Source organism: Schistocerca serialis, chromosome 6, assembly GCF_023864345.2.
Source record: "Schistocerca serialis cubense isolate TAMUIC-IGC-003099 chromosome 6, iqSchSeri2.2, whole genome shotgun sequence".
NCBI lineage: Eukaryota > Metazoa > Arthropoda > Insecta > Orthoptera > Acrididae > Schistocerca > Schistocerca serialis.
This window is the reverse complement of record NC_064643.1, coordinates 96,057,540-96,077,992: the sequence shown is the minus strand read 5'-3', so window position 1 is coordinate 96,077,992 and position 20,453 is coordinate 96,057,540. Positions and strand designations below refer to the sequence as shown.

Here is a 20,453-nt window from a genome sequence, read left to right as displayed (position 1 = left end):
CTGAGAGACCTATAAATGAGTTTCATGATCTTTTTGTGTCAGCTGCTTCTCCTCCTCTGCTAGTGAATTACATGCAGAACATTTGACACCTTGTACATTGAAGTAATATTCAGGCTGGAATTGAGATACTTCTGGCTATAGTAGTGTGATTCAAGTGAAGGATAACTCAATATGCGCTGGATTCCATCTCCACTCACTAAAAATTTGTGATGTGTGAAATGTGATCAAAAATACAATCTAAGTGTTTTGAAGAAACATCTCTCTCCACAGTTTATCACATTCAAGGTAGACATGAAAAAAAAAAATTACTTAAAAAAAATATTTTTTCTAGATGAGGGAATAGAACTTAAATTTCTTCAATTTTATGTATTCCCTGTTATTCGATCTCTGCACATGGTTTGCAACAAACTGGAGCTGTTGGTTTGAATTTCCATCTTAAAAGCAATGTGTATCTTGATTCTTGATTCAGTGGTCTGCATCAAATAACATACAGTCATTTCTCCCCGTTTTCCATTGTTCCAACTAAATCAAAGGCAGTTTACTTTTTTTTTTTTTTTTTTTTTTTGCTAGATGTGTTTCACTTCGTTTGTTTATGAACATTCTTCAGTGGCCCATAACACTTGTGTCTAGAGAGAGAGAGAGAGAGAGAGAGAGAGAGAGATTCTGTAACTTACCAAACGAAAGCGTTGGTACGTTGATAGAAACAATAACAAACACAAACACACACTTCAAGCTTTTGCAACCCAAGGTTGCTTCATTAGGAAAGAGGGAAGGAGAGGGAAAGACGAAAGGATGTGGGTTTTAAGGGAGAGGGTAAGGAGTCATTCAAATCCTGGGAGCGGAAAGACTTACCTTGGGGGGAAAAAGGGACACACACACACACACACACACACACATACACACACATATATCCATCTGCACATAACAGACACAAGCAGACGTGTGTGTGTGTGTGTGTGTGTGTGTGTGTGTGTGTGTGTGTGTGTGTGCGCGATAATGTGTTATACTATGTTATGTTTTCTCATATTATTTTGTATTTCCCACATTACAAACAAGTTTTGTGAGGTTCGATTTCAAATGTTGCTAGTCTGTCATCCTGGAGACGTGTTTATTAGGTCTCCTTAATCCAGACAGCCAATTTTAGTAATCCCCCCCCCCCCTCTCCGGCAGGTGGCAGTCTGTCTTTTCCTACATTGTTGATATTCCTATCTGGAATTTCCATTGCTTAATTTATTCTTTCTTTTTGTAATTTTTATACTGAGAATTGAAATAAATTATTTATATTTTTGTATGATATAATTGTACCATTGCAGTGCAGCGCCCAAATCTGAGCAGAGGTCTGGTTACTGCACTGGAAGCTATAGCACAGATAAAGCTTTACGGATTACCACAGAGAGTACAGTGAATTTAGCTGCAATGACACTAAAGAGTACAGCCATCCCTTGAATATATGGGAGTTAGAACATGCTTCATCTATGATTTGTAATACAATGGGAAAGCCAGATAAAGTGCTTTTGGTGTAGATCTTTGAACCCATAAAGTTGTCCCATCACCATCAGTGTGGTTTCTGAAAGGTTCAAAAGCAATTTATGGTATAGTGTCCAGCCAGGAGCCCCTTCAATACTCCATATTTACAGACAACTTCTTAATCTGATTTTGGAATGATTTCTCAACAGCTGCAATTAATGTAGACTAGAAGTAGGATTGAAAACTGCAGCAATAATTTTTCTTTGATAAATCAAGATAGCAGAGCTGGAATTCTCAGTAAAATTTTGTTCACTGGAAAAGTTAGAGAAATTTAGGATGATTCTGGAAGACTGTTAAGGGCATTGAACTGTTCATTGTTGTGAACGTAAGTAGGCTTCCACAACCAGTGTCATTTTGAATAAAATAATTTTGTGTATTGGGCTGCATCGTCATAAAATACTAAAGCAATTGCCGAAATTTTGACTGACCTGCTGCAGTCCTCTTCAGGGTGGTTAACTGTTGGGCGCTGTTGAATGTCTTCCCATATATACTGGTTTATTTCGGTTATCTGATGTCTAAATACTTTTGCATCAAGAAAAGGAATAGCTTCATGGCTTTCCATTTCTTGTTTGAACTGTATGTTCTGTGTAAGATGTTAAGTTGCTCATAAAACCTGTGTAGTTCTATTTCTCCAGTTGACCATATGACAAATGTGGAGTCTTCGTACTGCAGCCAGTAGTGTGGGTGCAGTGGCATGGAATTTAGCACGATCTGTTTGAAAGCTCTCAGGAATATGTCAGCCACTACATGTGAAAGGGGGGAGGCCATTACCATTCCATCTATCTGCTCATAAAATTTTCCCTGCCAACTAAAATATGTTGAAGACGAGCACAACCACACCAGGTCGCAGATGTCTGGCAGTATTTGTTCTTGTAGGATATTGATGGTTTCAGCTAAAGGCACGCTGGTAAACAATGATTTTACATCAAAGCTAACTGTGAGATCCGTAGCTATTACTTGCTGTGAACTGGTTGAAATGCATAGAATCCTTAGCAAATACCTTGTGTGGCCAACCAGGCTATGTAATTTGTGGGCCAGGCATTTTTCCAGGTAATATGTGGACAAGTTGACCCCATTGACAACAGGTCCCATAGAACAGCGATCTTTGTGAACCGTCAGTACTCAAAATATTTTTGGTGGCACTGGAATTTTCGACATGAGACTCTTAGCTGAACAAATTTATTCTAGAAGTCGTGAGTAGGGCTTGCCTCTTTGCTGTGGGAGGTGTCGGCAAGGTTCTGCGTCACGGAGGAATCAAACCCATATTCCAGAGTGGCCACAAAATCTGAGATTTGTTTTGGCCCACTAAGGATCCCATGTATGCCCTCCACATTTCAGGCATCTACAAACTTCAGTGTGAATGCAGCATAGTTAGTGATGGTGAAACCAAGAGACCCCCTTAGCGTTCACATATTGGAGCGTGAATGTTACGTACAACTGGACAGAGCACAAAGTCAGCTATAGCTGAACATCACCAGGAATGTGGCTGTACTATCAGTTTTCGAGAAGCTTGTGTTCTTGCTCGGCAGCCTTGGATGCAACAGTGAAAAATATGACACCATTGAAATAATCAAATGCCCTAACGAGGTGTGATTGGAAAGTTTTAAGATTGGATCTGCTACTACTTATTGGTTTGGTGGGCAGGTACACGGAGGGTGGAGAATGAGTCATTGCCTTGTCCTTGAACGTCCTCTGACAGGAAACTGTTTCCTTTATTCAGTTTGTTGTGGCAGCTGGTTGAGTGTGGGTCTGTTAGGGCTTGTTGCCGGATTCTGTATGAAAACGGACATCAAAATGGAGCAATGAGTTTGTGTGAAATTTTGTTTTAAAATAGGGAAATCAGCTTCGGACACTTATGAACTATTAAAAACAGCTTTTGGCGATAATTGTATGAACCAGTCAAATGTTTTTGTCAGGTTCAACAAATTTAAAAATGGCCACAAATCATTTGAAGATGAACCACAGTTCCACCTAAAAAACGAATGAAAATGTTGTGGAAATTCACGACTTAGTGCACTCTGATCGTAGACTTGCAATTAGGGACATTGCTGATGAACTTAAATTAAGTTTCTATGCAGTACAGTCAATTTTAACTGAAGATCTGAACATGCATTGAGTGTCCGCAGAATTCATTCCAAAGTCTTGTCAAGTGTCACTTGACTTGAAGTGTGCCAAGAACTGATTAATCAGACTGAAAATGACCCAGGCTTGTCAGCTAGGGTAATTACAGGTGACGAATAATGAGTATATGGGCATGATCCTGAACCCAAAGTGCTGTCTTCGCAGTGGAAGACTCCAGGTTCACCATGACCAAAATAAGCACGGCAAAGTCTGTCGAAGGTGAAGACAATGTTGGTGATTTTTATTCTACTGGTACTGTGCATCATGAATTTACCCCTGGAGGACAGACAATTAACCTGTCCTTGAGAGTTTGTGCGTAAAGGTGCAGAAGAAAAGGCCTGCATTTTGGTAAGACAGCAGTTGGGTGCTACACCATGACACTGCTCCGGCTCATTGTGCCTTCTTCAAGCGAGCTGCCACAAAAGCAAGTCTGCAGCAGACCGATGACAATCATAACATAACACCTCAAGAAATGTTTGAATTCTGTAAAAAACGTATCAAAGCGATTACCTATGTTTTTGTACAATGTGAGGAAATACAAGAAGTCTATGACAGTGTCTTGAAGGAAACGTACAACACTTGTCGGAATATTAAAGGCACTCGATCTTTTCATTGTTTTGTACCCCATTCACACAACTTACTGAAGTGTAAGATCAAATCAACTTCACCTGATAGTGAACTTCATCAGTGTGCAAAACTTGTACAATTGGTTCTTCAAAATAAAGACATAGTGGCTTGTGCTTACGATGAACAGTGGTGGATTGGCGAAGTTGATAATATTGACTGTCAGAACCAAGATGTACATATTGTATTTTATTCACCCTCTACGACCAAGGACATCTTTTAAAAAATTGAGAAGGATCAAGTTTGGATGCCACTTTAAAAGTGTACGGAGGAAGCTGTCTCCCATAGCTTCCAACTGTGACTGGGCAAACTTATAATCTAACACCCAAAGTGAGTGAACAAAATCCTCAAATGTTCAATGGGCAACGTACTAAAAACCAATAACAGGAGAACAATATAACTTAATTAGTAGGCTTATTTTCAATAAAAATAGTAAGTAATCATAGATATGATTAAATTATATACTGTAACTGATATATTTTATTCCATAAGTCTTGATATCGCAGATGTTAAAAAACATATTTTTGACTCGTTTTAAGTGTAGCTGCTCACCATTGATACTCTATAAAAAGTAACTATACTATATAGTCTAATAGCAGAAAAAAATATTAAAGCTGAGAAATTAATCTTTATTTGGAAAACTACCATTCAAATATTGAGTTGTTTTTTTAATTTGTGGCTGATAACCTTGAACTATTAAAAATATATTAAAGAGTGCATCATAATGATGTTAATTTGTAGTGCAGAGTATGTTGAAATAAATGCATTTTACCTGAAAGGCATAGGACAATCAACTACTGAATAATTGTAAAAAATGTAGATGCAAATACAAAAAAAAATTGCATGCGGCCTGGAACAAATATGGCTGCCATTTCAAAAGAATAAATTTGAAAAAAAAATATTTTTGTGACTACTAAACTTTGGAGAATACACCCAGCCAATATAAATTTTTTGTGAGATGGTCGAGCAACCAATTATTTTTTTCTTGGACCAGTTGGTATGGATTGGCCCTATTTAGATCAAGTGTGGTTGATCCGCATGGAAGCAAAATGGTACAAATAACACATGGAAGTAACAAGGACTTGCAAAATGGATTATAGAGATGTTCATGTTCAGTCCCACTTGTTACAACATTTGATATTGCTTTGAATGAGCCAATACTGATATGTCACTTCAGGTGGCAGAAATCGAAAACGGAAGGTAGTCAAGGAAAAATGTTCAGATTTGTGTAATCTTTTCCAGTCATACCAACTGTACTGTTCAGTATTCACACGTGTCGTCATTTGCTCCTAAAGTGGATCTTTTTCATTATGTGCTCTCGCAATGAAAAACAAAGTGTCTCCACTGTCACCCATTCCAAGGAAAGGTGATGTAGTTGTCCAATTGCAATATACTGCAGATAAATTTCCCTTAAAACAATGATCAAATGTAGATCACCCTAATTATCACTTAAAAATAAGGAGGCTAATTAGATAACACAAGACAACAAATTTGAACTTAGTGTCTCACTGTACTCTGTACTAAATCACAATTTCTAATATCTAATCAGAAATGTTCCACCATGTACCAATTTTTCTGGAGAAGATACGCCGCACACGTCTATTTCGAGAAACTTTGAAACGACTCGTTAATAGTACAGGAGGAATATGTACCGTATTTACTCGAATCTAAGCCGCACTTTTTTACGGTTTTTGTAATCCAAAAAACCGCCTGCGGCTTAGAATAGAGTGCAAAGCAAGCGGAAATTTTGAGAAATGTTGATAGGTGCTGCCATAACTAACTTCTGCCATCGAATATATGTAGCGCTACACAGGGATGCTTTGTAGGCACAAAGATTAATACTGGCGCCAAAACCTCTGCGTCAGTAAATAAATTAAAAAAAAAAAAGGTGGTAGACGAGCTCTTTTTCTCCGCCCCGAGTTTCGACAACTGCATTTTCATACATTAGCCAATGAAGTAAATACAAATTCCGTTTTGTTCATCTTCGAATGTAGCAGAATTTCAATGTACTACGAAAATCCGACTGGCAAGACTGTTTGGGATGTTTGTCAATATGGCCAACTCTACGTTCTGAATATTTTCCTACATGTGAGAAGAGATGGTTGCTAATAGGAACCCGATGAAATGTGAAACATATGTAGTATTCTCTTCACCATAAGAATTATTCGAATATAAACATTTTGCAATGTATTCTTTCGTGTTTGCTGCTGTCTCATTTAAATCCTGTCTGCATAATAAAGTACGAAACTAGAGTGAGACAACAGCAAACGCGGAAGAATATACGTATCGTGTCATGTTTATATTCGTATTATTCTTATGCCTAATAGTGATACAGTCAGAAATGAAGCACGGCAACTGACTAGAATTTTAAATCTAAGATGACTAATTTCTGTGCTGAATTTGATGTACTAAAGAAGCGGCCACAACGATTTTTAAACGGAGAAAAATTTTCGCCCAACTCTCGTTCAGAACATGTTCTACCATATGCAGTCTATTATTTGGTTCTTGTTGATCATTATCAAAGAAAGAAGTCGTGTAAGTAACAACAAATAGCAGTCTCATGCCATTGTTTCGCTAATGAGACGATTCCCCTCCCTCTCTCTCTGTTTTAAGCGGTGGTAGCGCGCACAAAAGCAAGCCATGCCGCGAGCGGCGACAGGCCGTAAACACGCACTATCAGAATGCGACAAACAATGCATGACACAATACAGTAATGCATTTCCAGCTTAGTGACGTAAACACCTCTAACAAAGAAAACGGGACTTATCAGATCAAAGTAAAATAAGCAATCGATTCAAACCAGACGAAGCATGTGAAAAAGGAAGGGTACGCGCATAAATACGGACGGAGCGCCTGATGCATAGCAATGGCTACCTGGTAAAGCTTAACTGCTAAGCTTACGACTCGAACCGAACTACTGTGGCTGTATCATCATTCATTGGACCTAAATTGTGTCTCATATTACAATGGACCAACTTTGTTTCGATTTGGAGGTGCGGCCTAAAACTTTTCTCCCCCCTTGAATTTCGAGTCTCAAATTTCAGGTGCGGCTTAGATTCGGGAAATTTTTTTTTTCCTTTATATCGAGTCTCATTTTTCAGGTGCGGCTTAGATTCGAGTAAATACGGTAGTTGATTAATATTCAGATCTTCTAATAAAAGTAATTGTTTGTTTTACAAAATGAAAATAGTATGAGAAAGCTGAATAAAGCTTCAAATATACTTACAGGTTAGAAACTGTTCCTGGATGCTTTCCATCTGTGGGTGGGTGGGTGGATGGATGGATGGATGATGAAACTTCTTGTCTAGCATTAATATCTTGGGGAAATCGCTCACCATGTTCGTCACTCCCACAAAGAGTTCATGGGTATGCCAGTGACACAAGAAACAGCAAAATTTTGTGTAACCAGTATGAATTCCCAGTAGTAGTCCCCGAACATTGATCCTTTAATTGAAGGGAATGGGCCACTGGTATCATAGGTATCTTGTTCCCATTACATAAGAGAACAGCTTTGAGACTACTCTTTGAGGAATCTTTAAATTCCTTTACTACTTCTGGATTGTGAATCATCCCAAATTTTGTAAGCAGCCCATTTCTGAAATTACAATATACCGCGACCTCTGTCATTGAGAAAGAGAGTGGATAGACCAAGCTGTCGTGTACAGAATGAAATACTAGTGTTTGGTTGTAACAGGTTCTTTTCTTGAAGATGAGTCCCAAGTAACTGTGCTTCCCTCTTTGAAAGATTTAGATCTCTTACACGGTTGTACAATTCTGCCTGCAACAGTGGCTGCAGATGGCATGTACTCAGGATCTTCATGATCTATTGGTCTATCACTAACATTGTCTGTTGGTGATTTTGAAACGGCAAATTGCAAATTTGTATAAGAAACTGTGTGTTTCTATTTACTTGAGACTTCTTTTACTTTTGTTAAACAAAAGTAGCAATCTGTAATGTGGTTTGTTTCCTCCACAACTGTGGTATGGCATAGATGGATGGGTTCCACGCAACCAGTCTCTTAAGCAGTGGAAGCTATGAGAAACAACTCTTCTGTGTTGCCCAAGAGTTTGACAGATGTCAGACTTAGTAGTATCCTTGCCACACACACACACACACACACACACACACACACACAAATATTTGGTGAATTAACACACTTGCAAGCCATCGCTGAGTGGAAGTAACGTGATCATGTACAAACAATATTCTTCATGTCAGTGGATGCACACACATCAAGAATCGATACTGTTTGATCTCACAGTGAGATAGTAGATTGACAACTGCATCTTTCCTTTACCCCCCTCCCCAAGCAATAATATTCCTAAAATAACAACTGTGATAAGTGCTGCAACAAAATAAAGAACACTGATATGCAGATAAAATTGCGTTTCCAGAAGAAAGTTTAGAGGATAATGGATTTCACCATTGTCATCAGGGAACGTAACTCTGTAATCACCACATATTTTTGTTGTGTGACAAATTTCATTGTCAAACTGTGCAATGGATGATGAGGGAACTATTCTGCTAACTGAATCAATCCTAAACAACATGCAGGAAACACCACTGCAATGTGTGTCGTGTCACTTTAGAAAGTGAGGCAGACTGCTTATTAAAGAAACTTTCAAACAACTATATAGGACAAAATATTTTTATTTTCTCAGATACAAAACTTTACAAAAAGCAAGAAAATGAGAAAGATAACAATATGCACCGCTTTTCTGGACAAATTTGCTGGCAGCATCTATTAAATAACTGATTCACAACTGAGAAATACAAAATATGCCTTCAGCCACTTCCCGATTCTTATTTAGATGGCAATTATAATGCATGAATATCAGGTTATCCTTTCTTTCATTGTGGAGATCTACAGTCTTCTAAGTGTACTAGTTGCTGCTGTAGCAGTGAGTACTGAAAAAAAAAAAGAGAGCACAATTAAAATTTTTGGCATAGAGGAGGAATGTCTATTTGCTACCATATTGTAACTGGTTTGGCCAAAACACAAATTAGTATGAAATTTTGAATAATTTCAAAAGTATGGGCAATTTAAGCTTTGAAGCTATCAAATAGCAGACAACATATGTGAGCAAAATTTATTATCCACACTGAAAACTATCATTTGCAAATAAGTTTGCAAAATGATTTATTATACACTAAATTAACACTTCCCTTTGCCCTTGGTCTTGACCCAACTCCTGCCAGTCATAGTGACTATGAAACTGAATTTAAAAATGCTAGTAAGTTGTGTAAGTAATACACATTAAGATGATATTGAATCCTTTATGGTACTCACAATGCATTTCAGGCATAGCCCATCATTGGATAACCTGGTAACAAACAATAAAGAGAAATGCAAATAGCGCTATACAATACAGCTTTACCGAAGAAATGAGGTTATATAAATCTCTAATGAAATTAATTGTACACAATTTTGAAGAATGTAAGTACATACCATTTAAGATCATATGCACCAACAACAATGTTGAATAATATCCGTACAAATGTCAAGCAGAGCATATGCTGTAGTATGCAAGAAGTAAACCTAACCAATAGCTGACTACAGTTACAGTGTGAAGACACCACTAATTGAGCCATAGTGTAAGCTCGTATCACTAGAGAGCAGCACTTTTGATGTTTAAAACAAAATGTTACTATAAAATAAAAAAAGCTCAATCAACCCTAATATGCTATGTCAAATGTACAACCATTATAATGGTAGTACAAGGCATTACATTTACAACAATGTCACTTAGAATCACATTCGGTATGTATGATTTGTTGATAATTTCCGTAGAAGGCATTTCATATCAACACCAAGTTAATTAAAATAAATATTTTGTTTTTACCAGCAAAGTTGTGTACGAAAGTCATCAGTAAAACACAATGCAAGAGTGCAGGTTTCACAAAACAAACTTACTGTTACAAGTCATCTTTACATTTGCAATATGACTTACGAACAAATCATAGCGAATCCGGTTCTATTGACATTTTAAGTCTAATGTCTTGTGCTATACTTGTTTTACAACTGATCTTGCACATTAGTGCTGACTGAGCTTTCATTTTACAGTAGCATTTTAATTTTAAATGTCATCAGAAGTGCTGCACTCTATCAATATGAGCTTAGTTATTGCACCTTTAGCAGTGCCTTGACACTAACTGTAGTCAGCTACTGGTTAGGTCTACAGCCTACTTCTTGTATATAACAGCACAAGTTTTGCTTGACACTTACAGACATTATTCAATGTGCCTGACAATGCATATAATCTTAGATTGTATGTACTTATAATGTAATTGGATAGATAAAAAGTCTACTCGCCAAGCTGCAGCAGGAGAACACGCACATAAAAGGTTATACTTATGCAAGCTTTAGGAGTCAGTAGCTCCTCCTCCTGACACAAGGGGTGAAGGGAAAAGGACTGGTGAAGTTCAGGAAAAGGGGTAGATTTCAGAAAAATCACACAGAACTGCAGGTCAGGGGAGACTTAACGGACGGAATGAAAAAGAAAGACTGATTGTTGGGGACTGCACCAGACGAGATTTGGAAGTGTGATAGCTTGAGAGTGGAAGACAGAGATTAATGCAAAAACGTTGTGCACGAGTTAATAAGAGTGAAAAGCTAAGTGCATTCAATACAACGGAGGTGGGAGAGTGGTGGCAAAAAACAGACAGGTCAAAAAATGAAAGATGTAGAAAACTAAAATGGAGTAATGAAAGGAGTAGTTGTGAAGAAATGCTGAGACAGAAGAAATTAAGGCCAGGTGGGTGGTAAGAACCAAGGACATGTAATGCTAGTTCCCACTTGCAGAGGTCTGAAAAACTGGTGCCTGGGGGGAATCTAGACGGCACTTGTGGTGAAACAAGACCGAGGTCACAACTGCCATATTGTAGAGCATGGAGATAGTCATGTCGATGTAAAAGACCAGTGTTCACATAAAAGATGGTATAGGACACGTGCCATTTCACAGGCTCCTCTTCCTTTAATAGAATACATTTTGCCAACTACAAGGGTGGTATAGGTGGTAGTAGAATGGTGCATAGGCAAGTCTTGCACTGGGGACAGTGGCATGGGTAGGAGCCATGTGTGCAGAAGGAGCATAGGGTCTGATACAGACATTGTGAAGATTGGGAGGGCGACAGATAACTATACTACGTGTGGTGGAAAAAATCTCAGACGGAATGGATCGAATTTCTGGGCTTGAGTTCAGAAAGTCATTGCTTTGTTGAAGTAGCTGATTAATACATTCAAGACCAGTATAATACTGAGTGAGAATTGGTGTGCTCCAACTTGACGGATCAGCAGTACTAGGATTGGATGTGATGGCAGGGAAAATCTGCTTTGGAACTAGACTGGTGGAGTAATTCATCCGGTGAAGACTGAGGTGAAAATGGTAGTGTATTGCTGTAAAGAATCCACATCCAAACAAATATGTTTGCTTTGAATGCCAATGTAGTATGTTTGACATGGAAACAAAAGCACCCTTTCCATGTCAAACATTCCCTCTCATACAGCATTGGCATTCGAGGCAAAGGTACTGTTGTTTGTTTGTAGATGTAATGCAGACAGATGTGTGTAGCTGGCCTTCAGTACTACATACATAATAGATCTGCTATTCAACTTGATAATTAACAATTGCAATACATTTATTATCTTTGACATTTCATGTGCTTAGATTTCTTGAAGCCCTTTCTTCCTCACTGCCCATCCTATGGAACTCCTATCCCCACCTCAGCAGGTAGCGTCTTCTGACTACTATCCACTTCCAGACAGTCACTGGATTGTTAGCTTGGTACCAGCCTTTACAATTTAAAACTCCTTACCACTTATTGAGTACTCTTAGCCACAAACACCTTTTCTCTGAATATGTATTTAGGGACGGGATGTATCACTACACTTTCGCACTTATCTCTCTAACCTGTGACTCCTACCCCTGTGACTGTCCTCGTTGCAAGACTTGCCATATGCAACCTCCTACCACCACCTATACCACTTCTGTAACTGGCAAAACAAAGTTTTGCAGCACCTTGGTTCCAAGAGTACTGGAAACTGTACAGAAAATTGGAATAAAGATAAACATAAACATCATTTCCGCCGTTTTTATTGCTCATGGAAACCACACATTGCATGTTGTACCACCAGCAAGACCTTCAGAGGTGGTGGTCAAGATCGTTGTACACACCGGTACCTCTAATACCCAGTAGCACGACCTCTCGCACTGATGCGTGCCTGTATACGTTGTGGCATACTATTCACAAGTTCGTCAGGGCACTGTTGGTCCTGATTGTCCCACTCCTCAATGGCTATTTGGCATAGATCCCTCAGAGTGGTTGGTGGGTCATTTCATCCGTCAACAGCCCTTTTCAATCTATCCCAGGCATGTTCTATAGGGATCATGTCTGGAGACATGCTGGCTACTCTACTCAAGCAATGTTATCATGAAGGAAATCATTCACAAGATGTGCATGATGGCACGAATCGTCGTCCATGAAGATGAATGCCTTGCCAATGTGCTTATGATATGGTTGCACTATCTGTCAGAGGATAGCATTCACTTATCGTACAGCCGTTGCTGCGCCTTCCATGACCACCAGCGGCATACATCGGCCCCACATAATGCCACATCAAAACATCAGCAAACCTCCACCTTGCTGCACTCGCTGGACAGTGTGTCTAAGGCGTTCAGCCTGACACGGTTGCCTCCAAACACATCTCCGACGATTGTCTGGTTGAACACATATGCAACACTCATCGGTGAAGAGAATGTGATGACAATCCCGAACGGTCCATTCGGTATGTTGTTGGACCCATCTGCACCGCGCTGCTTGGTGTCGTGAATGCAAAGACGGACCTTGCCATGGACGTCGGGAGTGAAGTTGCGCATCACGCAGCCTATTGCACACAGTTTGAGTCGTAAAACGACGTCCTGTGGTTGCCGAAAAGAATTATTAAACATAGTGGCATTGCTGTCAGGGTTCCTGTGAGCCTAATCCATGGGTGGTGGTCATCCACTGCAGTAGTAGCCCTTGGGCGGCCCGAGCAAGGCATGACATCGACAGGCACTCTCTCTCTGTATCTCCTCCATGTCCGAACAACATCGCTTTGGTTCATTCTGAGACGCCTGGACACTTCCCTTGTTGAGAGCCCTTCCTGGCACAAACTAACAATGCGGATGCAATCGAACTGCAGTATTGACTGTCTAGGCATGGTTGAACTACAAACAACATGTACTTCCTGAAGGAATGACTGGAACTGATCGGCTGTCGGACCCCCTCCGTGTAATAGGCGCTGCTCATGCATGTTTGTTTACATCTTTGGGTGGGTTTAGTGACATCTCTGAACAGTCAAAGGGCCTGTGTCTGTGATACAATATCCACATTGACATGGCCCAGTTAGTGGCTGACGCTACAGATATTTATTTATGGAAATATAAAGTACAATCACCAACAAATTTTACATATTCACATACACCTTTAACTTTTATCCAAATAAATACAGATTTATTAGGATTAAGTTTTCTTTTGTTACGTGTATACAGTACAAGTGGAGAAGTAGAGTCATAAACAGATTTACCGAAGTCTTTATTAGCAATTTCAAAACATGTGATAGGTACGATACGAAATTGTATCTCTATCATTAAAACTTTCTAGTCCAGGTACACTTGGAACTCCGCTACCACCTCTTACTATGGCAACTGTGAACCATCTATTCCCACGAGAAAAAGGCGTTTATGTCCAAACTAAAATTAAGAGTACATCCAAGAAACACACATGGTCCATCAACGAGCGCGTTCGCTGCAACACTCTTCACTGGAATGCAATTTTTCTTGTTGCCTGTAGTTGTTAGTTACGAGACCGAGGACTCAAGGATGCAACAGTTTTGTTATGTAAACACTCTTATCTCTTGGTGTTGGCGGCGCGCCAGCGGGACGCGCACACCTAGTATGGCTAGTGTGCGCGTCCGGGATAATGTTCTGCTGGCCACTGCGAAAACTCTAAGTCTTTATCTAAGTTCAATGTCCCCCCACTCTATATAAGCGAGCGTGCTCTCGTGCTACGCTCAGTCTCTGTCTTGCTGCTGCACAGGCAACTGCATTGAACGCCGCCAACATGCCTTACAGGAGATAACGGCCCCATTGTCGCACAACAGTTTACAAATATATAGAAAATATTGAACTAACAACAACTATAGGCGGCAAGAAAAATCGCATTCCAGTGAAGAGTGTTGCAGCGAACGCGCTCGTTGATGGACCATGTGTGTTTCTTGGATGTACTTGTAATTTTAGTTTGGACATAAACGATACTTTTTCTCATGGGAATGAATGGTTCACCGTTGCCATAGTAAGAGGTGGTAGCGGAGTTCCAAGTGTACCTGGACTTGAAAGTTTTAATGATAGAGATATATAATTACGTATCGTACCTATCATGTTTGAAATTGCTAATAAAGACTTTGGTAAATCTGTTTATGACTCTACTTCTCCACTTGTACTGTATACACGTAACAAAAGAAAACTTAATCCTAATGGATATTCATGAGTTCTGGGAACCAGGGTGACGCATAACTTTTTTTGATGTGTGCGCTACCAATAAAACATACTATACCACCTGTGAAATGACGTCATATACCAGCTGTCACGTAAACTTTGTTCAGCCTTTTACATCGCCATGACTACCTCCGAGTTATCAGTTACTGATGAATGGGCATAGGCAGAGGATGTATTCCAGCAACACACAATATCCTGTTGCAGAGAATGCTCTACAATGTGACAGTTGTGACCTTGGTGCCTGTTTCACCACACACGCCATCTGGATTCTTCCCCCAGACACGAGTTTCTCAGAACTCTGCAGGTGGGAACTAGCACTACATGTCCGTGGTTCTTGCCATCCACCTGGCCTTAGTTTAAATTAATTTCTTCTTTCTCGGCATGCCTTCAGAATAACTACTCCTTCCTTCACACCGTTTTAGTTTGCTACATCTTTCATTTTCCGACATGTCTATGTTTCACCACCACCCTCCCACCTCTGTTATATACAATGCACTTAAGCTTTTTCACTCTTATTAACTCAAATGTTTTTGCAGTAATATCTGCCTTGCATATTACAGTGCCTTGCACCTTAAAGCTCTCAGGTTTTCAAATCTCGTCCGACGTAGTCCCCAACAATCAGTCTTTCCTTCTGATCCCATCCGTTAAGTCTACCTGACCTGCGGTTTGGGGTGACTTTTTCAGAACCTACCCCTTTTTCCTAAACCTCTCCAGTCCTTTTCCTTCATACCTCTTCCTTCCCCTTCAACCATCCTGCCAGGAAGAGGAGTCACTGGCTCCAAAAGCTTGCACAAGTATAACCTTCTTTTACGTGTGTGTTCTCCTGCCGCCCTTTGGTGAGTAGATTTTTTTTATCTATCCAGTAACATTATATTGTGAAAAATTGGTTATTTTCAATGGAATGTAGTTACATTCTTCAAAACTGAGTACAATTTATTAATTTCATTAGAGGTTTATATAACCCCATTTCTAGGTAAATCTGTATTGTACAGTACCATTATTTGCATTTCTCATTATTATTTGTTGCCAGGTCATCTGATGGTGAGCTTGGCGTGAGGCAAGTCAAAAGCACAATAAAGGATTCTATACCATCAGGATCTGTATTACACGACTTGCCAACGTTTTTAAAACCATGTTCGTTTTTAAAACCATGTTCATAGTTACTCTAATTACAGTTGCACACTTCTACCAGGATTTCAGGTCCATTTTACAAGTCATAGTGGCATTTCAGGGTACCAATAGACAGAAACTATCACAAATATTAAAATGTATAACTGCGTATGATTTATCATTTATTGTTGAAAATTCTCAATCTACACATTTTGATGTAAGATGGCAAAATAGGTATAACACATTCTTCATATTACATTAGGAGGAAAACCTCATTAAATAGACATTTCAAATGATACAATACAAATAGTATTGTTCTCTCTGTGATTTTTTAAGTTGTTTCAGTACAACAAAATTCTTATTTTCTAAATGGCTTACCTTCGCAACAGGAAGTGCTGATATTTATTACTGACTGTTTTAATACCAAGATTTCAAATAACTGATATCAGTCATTCAAAACCGAATTTTTGCCTTTTTTCCTTTATTTTAGATTCTGCTGTCGAATAATATTTCATTCTCACAAGGATGCGCTTTGCTTTCTCCATGTCTCCTTCAGCAAATGAACTTGATAAATCTCTGTAAACAAAATTTCTCAGTTGAAATACTGAGAACCTAATTATGATGTTTATTTACATTGTAAAAAACATGAAAGTTTAAAATGAAAGGTGAGAAATTCATTACATAGGAGGCACAAACTTAACTGCCAAAAAACTGAATCTTTGCCAAATAATCCATAAGTTGATTCATTGGTGCCAGTTAAAGGATAAAATAGAGAAAAAAATTATTACTATAATACACACAATAGGGCATGGAAACTTTCAACTTCTACTTGACTATGACGCAATTCACAAATGACGCCTAGCAGTCAACGTTTTCTATGTGACCATTCCAATTTAAGCTGTTCATAATTGTAGTTCCTACGTATTTACACCTTTTAATTTGGGGGTTGATCATATAACAGATTGCTTTTAGAGCTCTCGAGATTGGTTCTGATCTTCTGATGGCTTTACTAGACCAGGATTTCCCATACTGTGTTCCATGGAATACTGGGGTTTGTGAAAAGTGAATAAGTCCTCAAAGAAAAACTATTAACAACATGGCTTTTTAAAATTTTATTATTGCTTTGTTATTAGTTAAGATTTAAAATTGAAGTAATCACAGAATAAAACAAGTTCATTTTTTAAAAATTTATTAGCCTTCAAAATAAACCAGGTGTTCCACCAAATACATCGAAGTACCAGCACTGTCAAACAGTTCCATCAGAGGAAAATTTCGGTATCTCTTGTACTAGACAGTCAATGACAGCATCCTCTGCAAACAATCGAAAGGGGATACTCAGATTTGTCCTAAATTGTTTATATACAGGGTGATTATAATTCAAGTTAAACTTTCAAAATGCTGTAGAAATAACACCACTGGTCAGAATAACGTCAAACTGCAATGGAATATTATCGGAGAGGGGGGAAAATGTATGTCAGAAGGTGGAAATAAAATAAAATAAAATAAAATAAAAATAAAAAAAGAATAGTGCGAAAACTGATCAATAGATGCCAAACGTAAATGAAAACACCTGTCACGTGCATGACTCACTGAAGTTTTCCTCCTTTCGCGTCTGCGACGTTCATCATGACTGTCTCAATGCAGGATCACACTCTGCTTGTAAAACTGTATTACAAGAATTATGACTGTGCACATGTTGCTCTGCAGATGTTCCGGACACCGAAGGGTTTGAAAAAAGGCATTGGTCTGATGACTACCATGAGTCTGGAGAAAATGATTCGGAAATTCGAAAAGATGGGTTCTTTTGGTCTGCAACCTGGTACAGGGAGGAAACAAATTGATTCGATGTCAGTGGAAGCAGTGGCCACAGCAAAGCAGGAGGAGACGAGTGGTTGTATGCAAACATGTAGTGCATGGAGAATTGCCTGAACATTGGACATACCCATGAGTATGGTGCTTAAAATACTACAAAACATCCTTCTTTGCTATCCGTTCAAAATTACCCGTGTGCACGAGATGCTTCCTGTTTACCTGCCAGCAAGCAAGATCTTTGCTTTAGAATTTCTTGCTCACATGGAACTGGACAATGATTGGCCATGGAAGATTTTGTGGACAGATGAAGCCCACTTCCATCTGACAGGATATGTCAGTACACAGAATTGTCGAATATGGGCAACGGAAAACCCACACATAAATCACCCAGTACCACTTATCCTGAAAAAGGCCACTGTGTGGTGCGGGTTTACAGCATCATTTATCATAGGGCCATATTCTTATTGAAGTGACGACAGGTGCTTCCGGTGCTGTTACCTGTACCATCACTGGTAAGCGCTACGAGTGTCTTGTGCAACCAGGTCATTACAGCTCTCCAACAGTGTGGATGGGATCATTTTTATCCAATAGGGCACACCTCTGCACATTGTAAATCCAGTTAAGCAGCTGCTGAAGCGACATTTTGGAAATGCTAGAATTATCAGCAGCCATTTTGGAAATGCTAGAATTATCAGCAGCCATTTCCCAGCAACCTGGCCGTCCCGATCACCTGATCTTAATCTGTGTGACTTCTGGTTGTGGGGCTCTCTGAAAGATGATGTGTTCAGTATTCCGATTACAAACTTAGCTGCATTGAAGGTATGCATTGCGCAACATTCTGAATGTGATCCTGGAAAAACTTCAATCAGTTGTGGAACATGCTGTTTCTCAATTTCAACTTGTTGCAAGTCACACAGAAATTAATAATCCAATTTGATTTCGATTGATACTTTTTATGCAGTTTTTTGGCTCAGGACAATTAAAAACTGATTTTCCCATCCGATGTGATATGACCTTGCCGTGGTGGATGGGCTTACGTAACTAACAGTATCACACCTGTACACCCATGCACACTGAATAGTACAGTTTGTTTAACATCAAACGTACACCTTAGGCATTGTACGATTCATTTGCCATTCGTAGTCTACCACTATTAAATTATGATGCTTACTGCGCCATCGATTGCTACATTTTGTAACTACTTATTTTTCTTCTGCCACATGTTTTCCCTCTTATTTATACAGCGGTTTGAAAGTTTAATAATCACTCTGTAGGTTAAGAATAATACTTCCCTGGGAGACACCAGACATCATCACTTCTGCTTTACTTGAAGACGTTGCATAAATTACTATATATGATATGATCTTTCCAAAAGGAAATCGCTAATCCAGTCACAATACTGAGATGGTATTCCATAAGCACGGAATTTGATTTGAAGTCCCTTGTGAGGAACATTGTCAAAAGAGTTCTGGAAATCTATATTCAATTTGAGATCCCCTGTTGATAGCACAAATTACTTCGTGTGAATAAAAAGCTATTTGTGTTTCACAAGAGCAATATTCTCTGAATCCGTGATGATTGATTGTAAGTAGATTGTTTTCTTAGAGGTAATTCATGACGTTCGAACACAGTACATATTCCAAAATTCTACTGCAAATCAAAGTCAGTGATATGGGTCCAGAATTCAGTGGAAGAGTCATTTCCTTTCTTGGGTGTTGGTGTGACCAGTGCAACTTTTCAGGCATGGATCTTTCATAAAGCGAGCAGTTGTGTATGACTGCTAAGCATGAAGCTGTTATATCAACATACTCTGAAAGGAACATAACTAGTACAAACTGAGGTGGCCAAACTCATGGGATACCTCCTAATATCTTGTCAGACCACCTTTTGCCCAGCATAGTGCGGCAACTCGATGTGGCATGGACACCAAATCTCAGGAACTCCCCTGCAGAAATGCTAAGCCATGGTTTGCAAAAGCGTTGCTGGTGCAGGAGTTTGTGCACGAACTGACCTCTTTATTATGTCCCTAAGTGTTCAATGTCGGGGGATCTGGGTGGTTAAATCATTTCCTCGAATTATCCAGCATGTTCTTCAAACCAATCGCAAGCAATTGGGACCCAGTGACATTGTTATTTTGGAATATGAAGTACACAAATAAGAATGGTCTTCAAGTAGCCAACCATAACAATTCCCAGTCAACAATCAAGGCTTCAAACGTGGAATAGTAGTTGGAGCTAGATGTAAGGGACATTCCATTTCAGAAATTGTTACTAAATTCAATATTGTGAGATCCACAGTTGTCAAGAGTATGCCAAGAACATCAAATCAGGTATTACCTCTCACTACAGGCAATGCAGTGGCCAACAGCCTTCACTTAACAACTGAGACCAGTGGCATTTGCGTATAATTGTCCGTGCTAACATACAAGCAACATTGTGAGAGATAAGTGCAGAAACAAACCCAGTTACACCAGAGGACCCAGTCCATTCAATGTAAACAACAACCCACATCATTATGAGGCCACTTCCAGTTTGCACAGTGCCTTGTTGACAACTTGGGTGCATGGCTTCATGGGGCTTGCACCACATTCAAACCATACCAACAGCTCTTACCAACGGAAATCAGGGCTCATCTGACCAGGCCACAGTTTTCCAGTGTCCAACCAATATGGTCATGAGCCCAGGAGATGTGGTGCAGGCATTGTCATGCTGTTAGAAAATGCC

The 20,453-nt window shown here is 39.3% G+C and overlaps 2 protein-coding genes across 2 annotated transcripts in view; both read right to left on the bottom strand.

The window, feature by feature from the left end:
- Positions 1-1,682: 1,682 nt before the first annotated feature.
- Positions 1,683-2,619, bottom strand: LOC126484658 (uncharacterized). The gene is made up of 2 exons (XM_050108249.1): positions 2,051-2,619; positions 1,683-1,779 (listed from the first exon to the last, which is right to left on the bottom strand). Exons 1-2 carry the CDS (start codon positions 2,617-2,619, stop codon positions 1,683-1,685), a joined length of 666 nt encoding a protein of 221 aa, XP_049964206.1.
- Positions 2,620-8,907: 6,288 nt separating this feature from the next.
- Positions 8,908-20,453, bottom strand: part of LOC126484467 (iron-sulfur cluster co-chaperone protein HscB) — a 38,348-nt gene continuing 26,802 nt past the window's right edge. Inside the window, exons 3-4 of the mRNA XM_050107992.1 lie at positions 16,297-16,494; positions 8,908-9,181 (exon numbers count right to left, since the gene is read on the bottom strand). Coding sequence (XP_049963949.1) covers positions 16,368-16,494 — 127 coding nt within the window. The 3' untranslated portion in view covers positions 8,908-9,181; positions 16,297-16,367. The remainder of the gene's footprint in view (positions 9,182-16,296; positions 16,495-20,453) is intronic.